Source organism: Natrix helvetica (genome assembly GCF_964273705.1).
Source record: "Natrix helvetica genome assembly, chromosome: 2".
NCBI lineage: Eukaryota > Metazoa > Chordata > Lepidosauria > Squamata > Natricidae > Natrix > Natrix helvetica.
The window spans coordinates 151,442,025-151,460,588 of NC_138552.1; the positions used below are offsets into that span (position 1 = coordinate 151,442,025).

The 18,564-nt window shown below is 43.3% G+C and overlaps 2 protein-coding genes across 2 annotated transcripts in view; one reads left to right on the forward strand and one right to left on the reverse strand.

Annotated features, from left to right (window-relative positions):
• ADAM17 (ADAM metallopeptidase domain 17) overlaps positions 1-3,633 on the forward strand; it is a 32,340-nt gene extending 28,707 nt beyond the window's left edge. Inside the window, exon 19 of the mRNA XM_081945043.1 lies at positions 1,790-3,633. Coding sequence (XP_081801169.1) covers positions 1,790-2,137 — 348 coding nt within the window. The 3' untranslated portion in view covers positions 2,138-3,633. The remainder of the gene's footprint in view (positions 1-1,789) is intronic.
• A 6,341-nt stretch (positions 3,634-9,974) lies between these two features.
• Positions 9,975-17,921, reverse strand: IAH1 (isoamyl acetate hydrolyzing esterase 1 (putative)). The gene is made up of 6 exons (XM_081944448.1): positions 17,749-17,921; positions 14,976-15,028; positions 13,827-13,975; positions 12,769-12,930; positions 11,022-11,143; positions 9,975-10,225 (listed from the first exon to the last, which is right to left on the reverse strand). Exons 1-6 carry the CDS (start codon positions 17,827-17,829, stop codon positions 10,034-10,036), a joined length of 759 nt encoding a protein of 252 aa, XP_081800574.1. The 5' UTR covers positions 17,830-17,921; the 3' UTR covers positions 9,975-10,033.
• Positions 17,922-18,564: the final 643 nt, after the last annotated feature.

Sequence of the window (18,564 nt, forward strand, 5' to 3'; positions counted from 1 at the left end):
CAACTGCCATACCACCCCTGTAGTCATGTTATAATTGCATTTGGGGCATTTTAGCAACTGGCTTGCAAGTACCACCAGCTGCAGCATCCCGCAGTCACATAATAGCAGTTTGTGACTTTTGCTACATCAAAAAATACCCACTGAATAAGCTGGGTCCAGATTTATTATCATGTGATTTGCTTAATGACAGGTGATTCGCTTAATGACCATCATAACAATAATAAAATTGAGTCTGGTTATGTGGTAACTCAACTTATGCCTGCAATGAGTTACAACAAAATTCCCCAAATTTAATTGTCCTAATTCAAGGGCTACCTGTAAAATGTATAGTAAGTTGAACAAAAAAGTCAACCTATATTGGATAGGAAGCTTAAAGTTTAAATAAATCATGTAAGTATAATGTCATATTTTTGAATCATGTTTTTAAAAAGGTACATAATTGGGTTTACAACAGGGGTGTCAAACTCAAAGCCCACAGACTGGGATGCTTAGATCTGGTCCGTGGGGTTACCCTGGAAACAGTAAAGGATCAGTCCGTGGTGTCTCTGCCAGTGAAAAGGAGCTCAGGAGGGCTGCACTGGGCGCTTGCCTTCTGCTGCCTAGGGCTCTGGACAGTTTGCCGCCATCTGGGGGTCCTCTGTGTGGGCTGAGAGGGATAGCGAGGCTTCTCTGGAGGACAAGGGGTTGGTGCTCTCCCTTGTGTTTTCTTTTTATGCTGGAGAGAATGGATCCTCCAGTCCTGCCCGGGCCACCAGAGGTACCTGTAACACAAGTGACTTTGAGCTGGCCATGCCCACCCTGATCCTGCCACCCCCTGAGGTCAAACACAACCCTAATGCGGCCCTCAATGAAATCGAATTTGACACCCTTGGGTTACGAGAACCCCATCCATTTCTGAAAGATATTATTTTCAGGAAAAACGTGTTCATCAATTTCTCAATATAGAACAACTTCAGAACTCTACCATTTCTGAGTTACTTGAGATTATACATACCTTGTGTTTCCTGCATGAGGATAGGCTACTGGCGTCCTTTCTTAATTTCGTTCAAATATATTTTAGCTTATGTTAGTTTCAATTTATCCTACGGTAGTTGTAACTTTATCATAGCTCCCTGTTTAAAAGTAACCTTGTAGAAATTAAGCAGTTTCATACTATATACAACTTCCCTACAGCCCATTGTAGCAAAGCCTTTAAATGGTCGTCTTTTATTAAAAGTCCGGAGGTTTATATGGGCCAGAATTCTCTCAGGACTTGCCCTCTTACCACATGTACAAGGTATGTGTTAGCGGCCCTTAGAGGCAGGCCTTCTGTGAACACTATCAGGCCTGGAAGCCATCTTTTGCATTGGGCCTTCAGGCCTGCCACATTCAATGCTGTGGGAAAATGGGAGGGGGGGATTATATGGAGTTTGGGAGATATATATAGTCATAATAACGTTCCTTTCTCAGAGAGTCAAGGACATCTTGCCCTCCCTGTATGACTGGGAGGCATCTCCAGTTGGGATGGTTTCTGATTGGGCTATGTGACAGGCATGTGGGTGCTGGGCAGGGGCTTGAACTTTCATTTGAGTGGGGAGAACCTGGAAGCTTTCAGATTCGGGTTTTCCGAGATGTACCAGTATAACATCTCTAATAAAATGGAACTTTAAGGAACTTCAAGCCTCAGAATCTTCTTTCGTTGGGGGAACCCTGACAAGCACTTTGCTCAGATGATGTAATAAAGCAAGCTGTTAAGGAAGACGTTTACCATCCTCTTCCGATTAATGTACGACCCGCTTGTCTCTTGCAGAACGCTGAGATGTTGAGCAGCATGGATTCAGCCTCCGTCAGAATCATCAAGCCTTTCCCTGTTGTGCCGCCGGCAAGTCGGCACCAGCCTTTGCAGCCCATCGTACCGGTGTCTGTGGCAGCAGCACCCCCAAAACTGGATCACCAAAGAATGGACACTATCCAAGAGGATCCAAGCACAGACTCCCATATGGAGGAGGATTGCTTTGACAAGGATCCTTTTCCAAACAACAGTACAGCTGCCAAATCATTTGAAGACCTCACAGACCATCCGGTCACCAGGAGTGAGAAAAACTCTTTTAAACTACAGCGCCAACATAGAGTAGACAGCAAAGAAACCGAGTGCTAGTCTCTGCCTTCTCGGCTGCTGATTCTTCTGCGCAAAATTAAGTTCAGCTAGTTGATCTAAAGCCATTTCATTATATTCACTGCCTGTCTGTGTGTCTGCATTTGTACATGCATATGCATATATATGTATATTGAGAAAAAAATCAAGGAAGTGACCAATTGCAGATGCTGGCCATATGTATGATCTTCCTGATATCAGTATGAAAGAGTACAGCCTAAAAGCATAAAAAGTGAGGTCAGATATATTGAGTTTTTCTGACTCTTCGGTATTCTCAAATTGAACCTACCCTTCAGTGGATGGAATAAGCCATAATCTCTCTGACCCAAGATTTCTATATCTTAGTATTTTTATAATGTGCCTTCTTGGTATTAAACAGCGCTGCTAAGGGAGATTTCTTTTTCCCCTCCAGAGTACAGTCCTTCCAAATGAATGAAGTCGTCTTTTATTAAAGAATTCAGGAATGCTGCTAAGCAGTATTTTTTTTAATGAAAGATGAAGAGAACCTTTCAATTTAATTGGTAATTAGGAAAGGCAGAGATTTCAGCTAAATTTGAAGGGTGTTTCATAGCAGCTAATTACTTCAATGTGAATCTTGGAATCTGAGTAATGTTTTCAGAATAAAATATAGTGTGGTTTTAATTACACTGTTCTGATCGGAACCCGACAAGAAGTTAATCAAAATCCAATTGAGATAAAAGCAGTGTTTTCAGTGATTTTCAGATTTGTATGCCCCTAGCAGCGTGCTGGATGTTAATCTCTGATGCAAAACGAACAGCTTAAATGTATAATTGTCATTTCACTTCTTTCACTTTGTGAGGAAGGAATGTAAGTCTAGCAAGAGGATTTCATAAAACTGTATTTCAAACCATGCCAGTGTACAGTATCCAGGGCATCTGCATGTTGTTTTGGCTGTGGCATATTTCTCATTATATTTTTACAGCTGATTTGCTTCCATGAGGAAGCAACAGTTGTGGGTGCAATGTGGAAAAAGACTTGAGCATCTTGCTGTGCAGGGCTCCTTCGCCACTAGCCTGATTTATCTCAGTCCTGATCTCCGTCAAGTGCCAATTGCTGCCTTTGTGGCTTTCTCCAGGCTTTTTGCTAAGCGAGCAAAAGGGGTCTTGATCTCAGCGAGCAAAAGGGATCTTGATCTCAGGAGTTGAGGCAGTGCATATAGAAGCGGTTGGCTCACCATGAAAAGGGTAGCATTATTTCCGATTGCACATCTAATCATGTCCTAAGTTATTCATTGTATAACACACAACGGCTTGGGAGCTGGTCCACATATCAGAAAAAAACGACTGATGAAAAATGTGTATTTTGTAGCATCTAATTAACAAACCTGTACATTTTTCATGGATATTTGTTACACTACTTGAATTTGTGTCCCTGATATTCTGTTAACCTTTTAGATTTGATGCCCAGCTGTAAAGAAACCTTTGTATGAGGAGTAAGCGCTCCCATTGCTATGTAATAAAATGATTTTCTAAAATATATTGAAATACGAAACTAGTTGGTGTTAATTAAAGCTTCAGGTTTTTCAGGCCCTGGAGATATCAACCCTGGCTGGGTTCCTAAAGCTAAATAGGATCAGGCCCAGTTATACCTGGATAGGGCAGAATCAGCAAGAATCCCTAAACTGTAGGCTAGATTAGACATTCCAAAAATATTCTAGGAGGAGCAGGAAGAAACCACTGCCGGTATTATTGCAAAGCTACTTGCATGGTTGTGTGCATGGGGTTACAAGTTAAGCTTGTATCAAGGACAACTTATAAAAGTTTTTCATGAGGTGCATCTTGGCATTCATCGAATAGTTGTGAATATGGATACACAAGTCCACCATCTGTGATAATTTAAAACCTTCAATACCCCGTTAAACATTGTACTTCAATGTGTGTCGTAGTAACCAGTGGTCAGATTCCAAATCTTTTCCTACCGGTTTTACGAGAGAGCGCTTTGCATGAGCGCACAGCACTCAAAGACTGCCCTTGGTGTCAGCGCTGGTAAGCTGAGCTGTTTTTGAGCGCAGCTGAGGTGCACCAATCCACGAATCAGCTGCGCTAAAAACAAGGGAATATAGGACAGGGAAAGACTGGGCCGGTGCCAATCATAGGTGGTATTTGCTGGTTCTCCAAACTACTCAAAATTTCCACCACCGGTTCACCCGAACCTGTTCAAACCGGCTGAATACCATCTCTGTAGTACCCAAGGCAATTAAATGCTGCAGTTATCTATTCTATCTTGCATTCAAGAAGCAGCTATGCGAGAGGCTTGTACACTGACGAGTAGTCTAAAGTATTTGCTTTGCCCTTGTATTTTGAATTGTATATGGAGGACGTGGCTGTAACTGATAATAGGCACAATAGAAGCAATAAAAAGTAGAACATGAATGCTTGTTCTTTAAAAACAGTTCAGCTCATCTTAGTATGGTATTGTCAACTGTTGAACACTGGATAAAAAGGAATCTGTTGGCATGCTGGTTGAGTTATTTGACTGATTATGATAGGCAGGGTTGCCCAACCTTGTTTCTATTCTTTGAGCAAGGTGACTACCATAGAAATCAGACAATGGAAGTCATACCGGTGAAATATCTAAGGAGGAGGCTTGAAATAGCCCATGTCACACTTGAAGCAGAAGCCAAAATAAGCAAATTGCAGAAAGCACCTTTTGCTGCATTCTGGTTTGGGCCTTTGCATTTAAACTGCCTTCTTTTGGCAGCGCTAATGCGTTTTCCTGTTTCCCGTAGAGACAGCAGCCAGACAGGGTATGTTCTGTCCATTAACCAATCGGACTGAGTCTACACTTACAATGTCATCGGGCCCTTGTGGCTCCTCCCCAGTTTCCGACTTAGTCCAACCTGGACTGGCTGTGAGAATTTATCTTTCCAAATTATTTAATTGTATCTTTAATTGGTGAATTTTTCTCAAAAAAAATTGTTGTTCCTTTAAATGGGTTCCTTAAATAATCCTTTATTCTACAAATTGGAGGGAAATTCGACACTGATCTCTGGCTGCCTCTCCTCAGCCATCTGATTGCCTGCGGCCACGAGTTCACTCAGGAAGCCTGCCTTGCAACCAGATCGGCCAGCTCACGAGCTACAGCTCCACGGCTGTTTCCCCGCGGTGCTCCTTGATTCTGGGCACTCGGAGGGATGCGTGACTGGCCGTTTCGCGCGCAGTGGTTCCAGGCGAGTCCGGTGGCCAATCTGCAGATCGCCTGTCCACACTTAGTATCGGCGGCCATTTTGCAGGTCGAAAAAGCCCGCAAAGATAGCGGTGGCCATTTTGAGGCTTGGAAAAGCCTCAGAGAAAAAATAAGTCGGCCATTTTGGCCACTTTAAAAAAGGCACAAACTCTACAGCAGCCGTTTGGAGTGCCCAGCAACGTGGGATCACCCCAGGTGGAACATCAGGAGCGCCTGGCCAGCAAATGGGTGAGACCGTTGCCTATCTTATTGGGGTGTTGATTTATGTTTGGGGAAATGGCTGATCCAGCTACGGATACGAATGCAGGACTAGAGGAGGCAGGCTCCTTGTTCAGGGAGCTGTGCTGTCTCACACTTACGACGGATGCAAGTCTGTCAGGATGGGGGGCACAAATGCAGGACCTAGTGGCTCAGGGTCAGTGGTCCCTCGAAGAGAGCCAAAACAGCATAAATTGGCTAGAATTGCGGGCGGTTCACCTCGCCCACAGATACTTCCACCTCAGAGTTCAGGCCTGACACATATTAGTCCTCATGGACAATACCACAACCAAGGCACACATAAACAGACAGGGGGGAACTCGTTCCTGGTCCCTGATGCAGGAGTCCAACCTGTTGTGCCAGTGGGCAGAATCTCACCTGTCATCTCTCAGGGCAGAACACATCTCAGGGGTCTCCAATGTCCAGGCAGACTGGCTGAGCCGGATGATAGATCAGGCAGAGTGGAGCATCCATCCGAACCTCTTCCATCGACTGACACTACGGTTCAGCATCCCAGTCCTAGACTTGTTCGCGACGGCAGACAACAACTAGGTACCCAGGTATTACTCGAGGTTCATGGACCCCATGGCAGAAGGAGTAGACGCTCTCAGATGCCAGTGGCCCAGGGGTCTCCTGTACGCATTTCCTCCCCTTCCCCTCATTCAGAGGGTAATTCAAAAAATGCTGGAGCAGGAGGTAGAACTGTTGCTGCTAGCACCGAATTGGCCTTGGTATGCCAACCTAGTGACTGTCAATCTCCACCCCATGGCACATCCCACGGTCTCTCCTGTCTCTACACCAAGGGTCAGTTTGTCATGCCGACCCCCAGTGGCTGCAATTAACCGCATGGTGATTGAGCGGCAAGCCTTAATAGCTGATAACATTTCCTTCATCGTCATTGCTACCATTCAGGCATCACGCAGAAGCTCTACTAACCGCATTTATGACGCCACGTGGCGTACTTTCTCTCTGTGGTGTTCCAACCAGACTGTTGACCCACTTAGGGCATCAATTCCGCAGATATTGGACTTCCTGCAGAGGGGACTTGATCAGGGACTTACCCCTAACACGCTAAGCCGACAGGTGGCCGCTCTGGCCTCTGTTCTGGACGGCCTGGCATTGAACATCTACCTTCTCACCCCTTGATCCGGAGATTTCTCCGTGGAGCATCCAACCTGCGTCCCCCTGCCATACATAGATATCCGACTTGGTACTTACCTCGTGTCCTAGAGGCTTTGACTTCAGCACCTTTTGAACCTTTGAGATCCACTTCTTTGAAACTGTTGTCCTTCAAAACGCTATTTTTGGTGGCTGTAACCTCAGCCAGACATATTTCTGATTTGGCTGCTCTTTCAGTCAGGCATGACTTGTGCGTGTTCCATCCAGACCGAGTTGTCGTAAGATTGGACCCGACATTCATACCGGTCAATAGCTGTTTCCACTGAGTTCAGGAATTGACCTTACCTGATTTCTGTCCGTCTCCCCGTCACGAGAGGGAGCACAAGTGGCACACTCTTGACGTATGTCGTGCTCTCAAGATCTATATCGACCGCACCGCCTCGTTCTGCCACTCGGAAGCTCTCTTCATCTCCTTTCATCAGGCCTCCTTGGGCAACAAGGCTTCATTGTCTAGTCTGAGGCGCTGGATAAGAGCCTGTATTAAACTGTCTTATGAACTTCAATCCATACAGGTTCCTGCAAACATTACAGCTTACTCAACACGCAGCGCTGCGACATCTGTGGCTTGGTCCACTCAAGCCACCTTGGAAGAAGTCTGCCAGGTGGCCACCTGGGTGTCTCCCACAGTCTTCATACATCATTACAAGTTGGATGAGTACGTGTCGGCTGACACGGCTTTTGGGCGCAGGGTGCTACAAGAAGTGCCCTAACGGACCTTTTTTACAATTTCCCACCCTACTGGACAGCCCAGTCTTTGGTACATCCGTCTGGCTGCTCTACGATAACAGGAAAATGGGTGTTGGTTCTTACCTGATACGCTCATTTTCTGGTAAGACAGCAGCCAGCCCCGCCTGGTATGGGTCATGTGAGGGAATTCCTTGTGCGGAGGAGATACAGTGACTATGGACTTTTACTTTTTGCTCACAATTTTCACTTGAGTCTACAGTTTTTCTTCATCTGAAACTGGGGAGGAGCCACAAGGGCCCGATGATATCATAAGTGTAGACTCAGTCCGATTGGTTAATGGACAGAGCATACCCAGTCTGGCTGCTGACTCGACTCTACCAGAAAATGAGCATATCAGGTAAGGACCAACACCCATTTCCAAAGAGCTGCCTGCTCCCTTCCTTCCAGCCAGCAAATGCTATCTGTAAAGCAAATTTGTTTAGATTAAACACCCACATCAGCAAAGATTAAATAGCCAAAGGATCCTTTGCTTGTATTGTTATAATTGTAGTTCTTGTTTACCAAATTATCACTCATTCCAAGACTAATGCAATAGAATATTAGCTTGGATTACACATAGCTTAGAGATAGTTTTAAACACCTTAGCTTTTTTCCAAAAAGACATTGTGGTTCAGTATGTTTCTTACAATTACCTGAACGGCTCTTTCACCCTATTGTTGTGTCCCTGATTCCCTCTGCAATCAGAATATCATTTTAGTAGTAACCTACCAACCAGGTTAAGCCTTCATTGCATCTCTAAAACTTTGATTTTTTTTCTAACACTTCTCCTAGCCAGACCTTCTTCATTACTTTCTCCAGAGTGCCTGAAGACAACTTTTGCTATTATTTCATTCACATTGTTGATTGTCTCTGTGAGGGTCATCACCACCCACATTCTCAATATTTGATCAAGCTAGATTCATAATTATCAATTATTGTAATTGTTCTGCCGCGTGATTCCAATGAATATGCAGATCCAGGCTTGGCTGTCTGCCACGACTAATTACATAGATAAAGCCACCCCTTGGCTGGGAGCCTAGAAAGTTATCTTCATGAACACAAGATAAAACTTACAGAAGGCTTTTGCAACAGCTCGAATATGGACTGTTGTTTCCTGCAAAGATTCCCCTCCCGTCGCTCCACTTATAAACTCTTTGGGAGGGGCCACACCTTTAACCAGCTCTCCTTACTTTCTTCTATGACGTCTTCTCCACAGCTGTTCCTTTCTCTTATCAATTCGACGCCTACGCACATCAGGGACAACCTCCCTCTGTTCCTCCTCACTGCTCCCTGACTCAGATGCCACCTGGTGGCCAACAGGCTTCTCTAGTTCTTGCTCTGACTCCAAACACCCTCCAGTGTCTTCCTCATCCTCCAGAGCAGTCCTATAATGGTCTGAGCTGTCAAGAGTCCACCAACAGCTCAGCCGGCTGCTGCTGGGCCACAACAGTAATCGTCTTGAATTACGATTACTATCTAAATTGTTTGCATTAACTAATGTCCCTCTTTCTTTTAATTCCAAGTTTTAATCCCTATGCCAGTGTGAAGGCATAACCCAGAACAGAAGCTGCCCAGGTGGCATGCGCGTGCCAGAAAATGAACATCTGGTTTCCGGTGCGCTCATGTGCGTGTGACAATCAACTGCCTAGTGCACATGCTGACATTGGAAAATGGAAGACTAGCTCTTCCAGTTTTCAGCACAGCTGCAGGCACAAAGGCCAGCTGACTGTACACACGTGTGCCAGAAACCCGGAAGAGGATCAGGTGACACACGCATGCCATAGGTTCGCCATCACGGCCCTATGCCATGATTCTGTATCTCTTGACTGCTAATCTCCACTACAGAAATCAATAACATTTGTCAACCTATCTAAATAAGTCACTTGATGACTCATTGTATGCATGATCCTGGGCTACGTAACCAGTATATTGCCAGAGGAGAAAGATTTCTTACAGCAACAGTGAAGCCATCTGAAAATGGACATAGAGACCACTTGAATGTCAATTCTAGGGTTGAGGAAATCAAATGTAGCCTTTTTCCCCTTTTTGCATTTTGGAAAATCCAGAGGATGTGGAAAGTGCTTCCCTTTTAAGATCTCTCCTGAAATAGACTTAAGCCAATAGTCCTTTGGAGTGCAGCTCACAAAATGCTATCCAAAACCTGGTGATCCTTCCAAACAACCCAAGTTAAACACCCTGCTCTGTTCTGAGCCTGAAATCCAGTCTAACGTTCTGTAGAAAGTGGAATTGTCTTGATCCATCTGGCTTGGTTTGACTGTTTCTTGCTTGTGTTGACAATTTTCTTTTGTGTACAATGTGCCTTGCAATTTTTAACAGGTAAATTGCCCTACCTATGCTGGTCATGTCAAAATTAGAAAACTCAGCAATTCTGTGTGACTATGTATAGAGGTCTAATAATTGAGAATGCAAGTTCATATCAGTATACTCTCCTAAGAATTGGTATCAATGATTGTGAAAAAAAGAGGAAATTTTATTTTGTGTCTACAAAACCTAAGGGTGTTATTCTTTTTATTGCTTCTTAGCAGTGGGGATGCCCAGGAAACTAGCTTCAGGGCAGAGATGATCTACATCACGCCAGTAGGGAAGCAATCGAGGAAGGCTTGACAATTTTTTTTCTAGGAGTGTCCAAAGCTGGTTTGCTAGGAAAGTATTTCCTTTTTCTGATAAATGGAGTCCATCTGACAGGTAACAGCCGAAGTCCTAAACCAGAGATTTCAAAAAATATAAAATGTTGTAAATTGTTCAGATGACTTTACAGAAAGAAACTTAAGCCAAAAATACAGGCAGTCCTCAATCCACGACCACAATTGAACCCAACATTTCTGTTCCTAAGTGAGACATTTGTTAAATGAGTTTTGCCCCATTTTACCACCTTTCCTGCCAGTTTTTTACATAAATCACTGCACAGGTGATCACATGACCCCGGGACACTGTAACTGTCATAAATGTGAGTTGCCAAGCATTTGATTTTTGATCACATGACCATGGGAATGCTGCAATGGTCATAAGGGTGGAAAACGGTCGTAAGCAGAGGTGGTATTCAGCCGGTTCGGACCGGTTCACTAGAACCAGTAGCAGAAATTGCAAATGGGCCTGCCCACCTCCCCCAGCTCTATGCTGTCCTTTTTAGGCATGTTTTTGAGGCCGGGCACATGCGCGGAAGGCACGGGTGCGAGCAAAGTGCATGCGCCTAAGGCCAGGTGCATGAGTGGAAGAGGCGCATGTGCCTGCAAAGCGTGTTTATGGCGAACCAGTGGTAACAAAATGTGAAATCCACTGTTGGTCGTAAGTCACTCTTTTCATGCAGTTGTAATTTTGAACAGTCACTAAATGAACTATTGTAAGCTGAGGACTACCTGTGTTAATCATTGTTCAACTAATTTGCCAGTCTGCAAAATAGAACATGATGAGCTTCTAAGGGAGACTTTGCACCCAGTAAGGAAATTAGCTTCACTTTGCCGCGTACACTGTGCAATGACAATCTCAGAAATCACACCTGGTCTCCTTTTTGCATAAGTGTCCACAGGTCGATGACATCAGCGCCACATTCTTCAGCTACTTTCACACAAGCCTTTGCATATTCCCCAGTGACAGAATTTAGCCGATTTAATTTTTCACCTGTTTGAGAATTAGGGGAGGGGAAATATATCAAACTTAAAAGCTGAGTTCAGGTTTTGCTTTTTGAGTAACAACATGAATCAGAAATGGATCCAGATGATGCAACTCACCACCCTTAGGCTTTAACGGTGTACAGGTAGTCCTCGTTTAAGGACCCCGACTGGAATGAGCAACTTGGTTGTCAAGCTAAGCGGTTGCTAAGTGGAACTACGAAGGTGCTTCAGCATTCGTTTGCTTTATAGATTTGGAAGGTCACAAATGTGGGGATTGGTCACAAATCACTGTCACAACTGAAAACTATTGCTAAGCAAGACAATCGCTAATTAAGGGGGGACACCTGTAACTATCTAAGATAGAGGGTGAAGGTGGACAAACCAAATAACAATATAATTTCTTCGTGGAGGAACTCCTATGTCTCTGGCTCCAGTCCCATCCAGATGTTGACATGGGCAATGTTTGGAATTTAAGCTTGGTTTAATTTAGATCCAGAGTTAATTTTTGCTATTCTCATTACTTCCAATCTATTGATCGGTTGGAACGAAAGCATGTAAAAATCAGAATTGCTCTTGGATATCTTCCCAAAACCCTAATAAAAATGGAAATAAATTTAGTGTTAGGAGAAATGTCACAGAAGAAAGATCAAAGGTTCCAACTAGCGGCTTCAGAAAACAAAAACGGGAAAAATTCCCCCAAATGCATCCTTCTGGGAGAGGCAGCTGGATAATGAATTGGAAAACTCTGATTGGGCCAGCCTAGACCCATCTCCATCCTACTGCAATCATGTGACTTAGTGCAGTGTGTACTCAGCCCGCCCTCTGCTTCCCACTGCACACATACACAAAGAGATATAACATGAGCACTGAGCTGAAGTAGCCTCATACAGAAGAAACTCATTACTTTATTACAGAGGAGGAAACAAACATGGCCTCTGACCATTGCTGCTAAAGAGGCTAAAATGGATTCTGAAATCCATGCTCTGCGCATTCTTCCTTGCTCTCTTGCCGTATTTTGAATTTTTGCATATGAATTCATAATGGAAGGGGGGTTGAGTGTGCCATATATGAATGAAAAACCGAGTTATGTAACACTTCTCCAATACCAGGAGTCCTGTCTTAACTGGATTCTGCGGTGACATTACAATCCAGGAACATCCACACATTTTGCTAACCAAATTAAATCTGGTACCCATTTTTCTTTTTCCTAGCAAGAGCTATCAGAACAGACAAGACTGAATGTAAATATACGTATAATGTAGAACCACTGCTGGGTAGAGAATCCCTTTGCTGATCACAATTTCACATGCAGTAAAGCTTAGAAGCTAATTTTGCCCTCATAGCTTCACTGCAGATGATTTTGAGCTACTGCGTTGTTTTCGTTTTTGTTTTTTTTTTAAACTATTTTCATAGAGTTGTATACTCTGGTTCCAATTTTAAGAGGGGAATAAATCAAACATACCAACGGTCATTTTATTTTGCAAAAAATAAAAAAAGAGGCAAATAGGACAAATTTGGCAGAACTAATGGAAAAAGGCTATTCCTGGTATAACTTAACTAGGTAAAACATGGGATAAATTGTGCAGGGAAGTTTGCCAATTCTATTCAAATAGAAATAAAAAAATTCCTCACCTTTAGCCACGCACTCTTTTTCCCAACTAGCTTCATGGAGGGGTGGTGGGGTCACTAATATAATGTCCTGTTTGGAAATGTCCACAGAGTTGAGGTAGCGTATCATACTTTTCAAATTGTCAGCATATTCCTCCAGTGGAACGTGCTGTCTCGGGTTCTCATCTGTGTAACAAGATAACAGGAGTTAACATTCTAGTAGTAGTTGTGCTCTGCTCATGTTTTGTTTCTTCTCAAGCTGGGAAAAGGTAGCAGTTAAGTAAAAATTGGAATGGGGTGGGAGCAAAAAGCTCCCATTCTAAATACATTTTCACAAAGCAAAGGAAGTGCTAACTTGGCTACAAAATCAATGAGGCACAAGGAACACTGAGAAACACAGTGGTGTTGATGTTTCCTTGAAAGACGCTCATCCCTCCCAGCATGGACTTTTTGAAGGAAAATACAGTTAGCTGCGGGCTCAGCCATACAGCCCTGGATACCAAGAATGCTGATTCAGCAGCCTGGGAAGCAATGAAACAGCATCTCAGTAACACACATTCTAAGAGCCTTTGTTGAAATTCAACAAGCAAGCCATTGTATCAGAGGTGGTATTCAGCAGATTCTGACCAGTTCTGGAGAACTGGTAGCGGAAATTTTGAGTAGTTTGGAGATCCAGTAAATACCACTTCTGACCAGCCCCGCCCCCATCTATTCTCTGCCTCCCGAGTCCCAACTGATCAAGAGGAAATGGGGATTTTGCAGTAACCTTCTCCTGGAGTTGGGAGGGAATGGAAATTTTGCAGTATCCTTTCCCTGCCATGCCCACTAAACCATGCCACACCCACCAAGCCACGCCTACAGAACTGGTAGTAAATATTTTGAATCCCACCACTGCATGGTATCCCATTACCTCAACAGTGTGATGCATCACTTTGCGTTTTGCCACAGCCCATGAAAGGGATTAAACGTATCTGGATCAGTGTGTGACGGCTTTAAAATATTTGAAGTAACATACTTTTCAAACCCAGCCTAACAAAACATCAAATTAGAAGAGAAGGTTGAAGAATCAAAATGTTCTATACCTTTCAAAGCGCTGTCATTTGCCCCGAAGAAGACAGTTACCGCCAGGGTGTTTTCAGCATTATGGTCTTTGTTGATTAATCTTGGAAGAACAATTTTAGCCCACCTAGTATTGTAGCCAGAGAGTCCACGATTCAAGACATCACATTTTCTAAAAAGAGTATACATATAAAATAAAATGTGTTTCTCTCTCTGTGTCTCATTATGTAGTAAATCTACATCTTGAAATGGTAAAGATTGGTCAAAGGATTATTCAGTAGTGTATTCCATATACACTGTTATTCAGAGTTTTAGTCCCAAAGAATTCACTGATACATATTACCAGTCAAATTGGTTCAGTACTTAGCAGGAATCTGACTTTCTCTTCCTCTCCTCTCCATAATGTACTATACTCCGTGTTGAAAAGAAGCTTTTTGTATCTTTCATTATTTCTACCCAGACTTCTAACACATTTTCTTATTGTCAAATCTTATTTACCATGCAGAACAATCATTATGTTTATGTTTTTAATCAATTTCCAGTGCATTTCCAGGCATTACTCATTACTATTATAGATTCGAAGAGCCTGAACTGCTGCAGCGGTAACGTAGAGCGCTTAGAATTTGTTTTAAAAATGGTGGGAGAACACAATTGTAGACTATAAGGAAGACCACCCGGAGGAAGATATGCAGGAATTGTTGGAGAGGCAAAAGGGGAGGGAACAGTGTTTAAGTCCAAAGGAATGAGATCCCATTCAGAAGTGGCTTAGACAGACCACCTCTGTATTGAGATTCACTGCACTCTCAATAAAAGTGTGTTTTGCTCTGCCACGCAGTTGATTTCATGGTCTGATCTACCTGGTGAGGCTGGCAACTCATCAACAACACAGTGGGATGCCAAAGGAACCACCAAACACGGTTAGATTAATAACAGCAAAAAAATAAAAATAAAAAAGGGAGGCGTCTACCATTTGCATTAAGAGAAATATTAATTTCACTGGTTCTGTAGTGATCTCTTATAATTTCTTATGTGTCAGATGAGAATGTTATCAAGAACGCAGCCTGGAGAGAAGTATCATTTGAATATTCTGGTGGTGGGTTTCCTCTCAATGTGGCAAAAGAACTGTCAAGATGGGAGGTAAAACTGATAAATACAATGCTAGTATTTCTTACCTAGCTAATCTATTAGCAAGTGATGCGCCCCATCCCTTATCTTGGAAGGAAAACTAGAAGAAAGACAATTAATAATTTATGTAAATGCAGAGATCCCAATAAATGTACTAATTCTTACAATTCTGCCTAGCGTCTCCAACATTATTGTATATTTTAAGCATCATACACAGTGACTCACTGCAGTCAAGTACAGTACCAAATTTAGGGCTACCAGTAGATGGGAGTAAAGAAGCACAGAAAACTCTCTGTTGTCAGGATTTGACAGTCTCCATACCTGGTAACACCTGAGTAAGACACATGTAAGAAATGTTGTGGTGGAGATGTGGAATTTGGCCCTTGGATCAATTCTTCAACTTTACCTTGAAGTGGATGTTATTTGAAACACTGTTGGGTGTGCATGTACGTAATAATGTAGTCTTGTACTGTACAAGTAATCCTGTACTTATAGTCATTCAAGGACAATTTAAAATTACAACAATCTTGGAAAAAGTGGTTTGCAAGTGTCCTCGCACTTATGGCCCTTGCACCACCCCTACAGTCATATGATTGTAATTTGTAGTTCCCAGCCTGTTTCCTACAAAGAACAGCAATTGGGAAGATAGATCTGTTTAAGGACCATATGTTTTAATTAACAACTGCACCGATTTGCTTAACAACTGTGCTAAAAATGGCTGTAAAATCACATCCAGTTACACGATGACTCACTTTATGACCACACTGACTTATGATGAAATTCTGATCCCAGTTGTGGTTGTAATCAAGGACTATCTGTATAAAACAGGTAGTCTATTGTATCTGATCAAAAGAGTTGGTTGGGAATCTTTCAGGTGCTTTTATTTAGACCACTGGAAATAACATGTAGCCAAAATAAAAAGGTTAAAAATATCAGTGTATATTAAGTCCCAAAGGTGCTTTTTCAAGAGGCAACTGGACTTTGTTTTCTTTGAAGACGTTTCACTTCTCAGAGCTGAAGAAGCTTCTTGAATAAGAAGCGAAACATCTTCCAAAAAAACCCACACACAAGGAAGTTCAGTTAGTTGCCTCTTGAAAAAGCACATTTGACCTGGATGACTAGAAACCTCCATAGGGCTGTAGGAAAGAAAGGCATATTAAGGTTTTCTGCAATCTGACTACCTACAAATATTCGGATTGAATTAAAAAGCAATGTGTAAATAACGTCATTTATGTATGGATATATCAGATGTGCTATTCTCACAGACTATTATGAAATAGGGGTGGATAGGCCCTTAGATCATTATGAGCAACTTCTGTTTAAGGGCAAAACAGACATGGGCTGAAAGTCCCAGCTGGAATCCTGAAGGAAAGAGATATGCCTTTATCTGTTCCCACATTCTAAGAACTATTTTAAGATGGATTAAGAAATAATAATAATCCAGTCTTGACATTTCAGATTAAGCATGAAAATCTTGAGAGGCAGGCCAGGTCAGAGGTCATTTTTGACTTTCCCAACTGTTTCAGCAAAATTACTGACACTCCTGGCTGTATTTTCAATTACAGTCATTGTATTTTCAATTCAATCAATTCCGGTTGATGATTGGGGCTTGGTACAGAGGGGGAGCCCATTTCCAAACTTCTCTTATCTCCTTAAATTTTAAGTCAGATGCAATCATCTCCTCTTTCTCGCTATTTTTAGCTTGGCTCCAAGCCAGGAAATCAACTGTGATTGCATTAGACTAGCAGCAACTCCAACTGGCAGCCGCGCTCCCCTCCTAACTCAAAAGCTACTCCTTAAAAGCTGTGCAGAATCCACGTTAAGCAAAGGCAGTCTTCCCCCAACCCCCAAGCCTCTTTGGGCAGCTCAAAAGAAAACTCCACCTGGTGAATTTCTACCTAAGAAGTGGGGGGGAACTTAAGTAGAATTTTTTTTTAAGAGAAAACTTCTTGGGTAGAAAAATAGAATTCTTCATTGGCCAAGTATGATTGGACACACTAGGAATTTTTCTTTGGTGCATATGCTCTCAGAGAAAAATAAAATAGAATACATTCATCTAGAATCATAAGATACAACACAGTGATAGTCATAGATTACTAATAAGCAATCAAATCATACTAGGAAACAAATAGAACAATATAAATTGTAAAGATACAAGCAACATGGTTATAGTCATAAGTGGAAAGAGATAGGCACTAGGAAGGAAGAGAATAATAATAATAGTAATATGGTCTTAGTAGATGATTTGACAGTGTTGTGGGGATTGGTTGTTTAGCAGAGTAATGGCATTGGAGGCAGGGACTGTCCTTGTGTATAGGATAGGAATAGGACTAGACTTATTTATTGGCCAAGTGTGATTGGACACGCAAGGAATTTGTCTTTGGTGCACATGTTCTCAGTGTCCATAAAAAGACAAGATACATTGGTCAAGAATCATAAGGTACAGCACTTAATGATAGTCATAGGGTACAAGTAAGCAATCAGGAAACCATCAATATCAATATAAATCGTAAGGATACAAGCAATAAAGTTGTTTTGGTGTGCAGTGCCCTATAGCCCCCAAGACCTCCAAGGTCCCTTTTAGCTCTGTTCTGAATTGAATACCTCCGATGAGATCGAGGCTGCAGGCGAGTGAGAGGCGACCACTGGCTTGCGGGGAGGGGGGAATGGAAGCAACTAAGTAAGAGGAAAAAGGAGAACAAGTAGAATAAAAAGCGAGACGTGTGACAATCCATCGGAGGCGGGGGAGGGAGTAGGGCCGCAGGGTCCTTGCGTCCGTTTCGGGGCCATGTCCCACTCACCACCATCACCCTAAGGTACCTCCGTAATGGAGTCCCCGAAAAGCACGATCCGAGGCAGCAGAAGGAGCCCTCGGGCAGCCGCCGCTTCCGACAAAGCCATGCTTTCGGTTTTTGCAGAAGCGGCTGCAAGGCCGAGCCGCTCCACCGGGTGTGCGTGTTGGTGTGTGCGCTGTGCAAAGGGGGCGGGGGCAGCTGTGCCCGGGGTTCAGCCTGCTTGCTCTTTCTAAAAAAGCAAACAAACCCCCGGATCTTGCAGCGGAGAATCCCGAACCTCCTCCTGGCTCCTTGGACCTCAGAGGCGGAGAGTGATGGAAAGACATCAAAAACAGACCCGATCTTCAAAGGCGGATCGGAGAGGCCCGATCTCTTTCAGGGATCCGTTTTGCACAGTTAGCCAGCCCCCCCACCCTCACCTCCTCCTTTAGGTGGGGGCAGCCTCGCCCTTTGCAGACTTGGAAGTTCCCAACAGATCAAGACAATGTGGTCCTCCTTCAGCCCTTTCGTCCTTTTCTGGGTCCCCCGAACTGCCTGATTCAGAGAATTAAAAGCTCCTTTTGCAAGGAGACACAAGAGGCCGGTGGAAAATCACAAATTTCACAATTTTCAAATTTACACACACACACACACACCCCACACACAAACAAAATCACAACTTTTTGCCAACTAGAGGAGGGCTCTCCAATCTTGGCCACTTTAAGCCTGGAGGACTTCAACTCCCAGAATTCCCCAGCCAGCAAAGCTGGCTGGGGAATTCTGGGAGTTGAAGTCCTCCAGGCTTAAAGTGGCCAAGGTGGAGAGCCCTGCATGAGGCATCAAAAGGGATAGAAGCAGCCCA

Bases quoted from the DNA above. Each gene is read 5' to 3' on its own strand.
- IAH1 (XM_081944448.1), bottom strand. From the start codon at position 17,829: ATGGCTTTGTCGGAAGCGGCGGCTGCCCGAGGGCTCCTTCTGCTGCCT. The intron at 13,976-14,975 runs GTAAGAAATACT...TACTCTTTTTAG, and splicing joins CTTGCTAATAGATTAGCTAG to AAAATGTGATGTCTTGAATC. The intron at 11,144-12,768 runs GTGAGGAATTTT...ATTCTCAAACAG, and splicing joins AAAAGAGTGCGTGGCTAAAG to GTGAAAAATTAAATCGGCTA.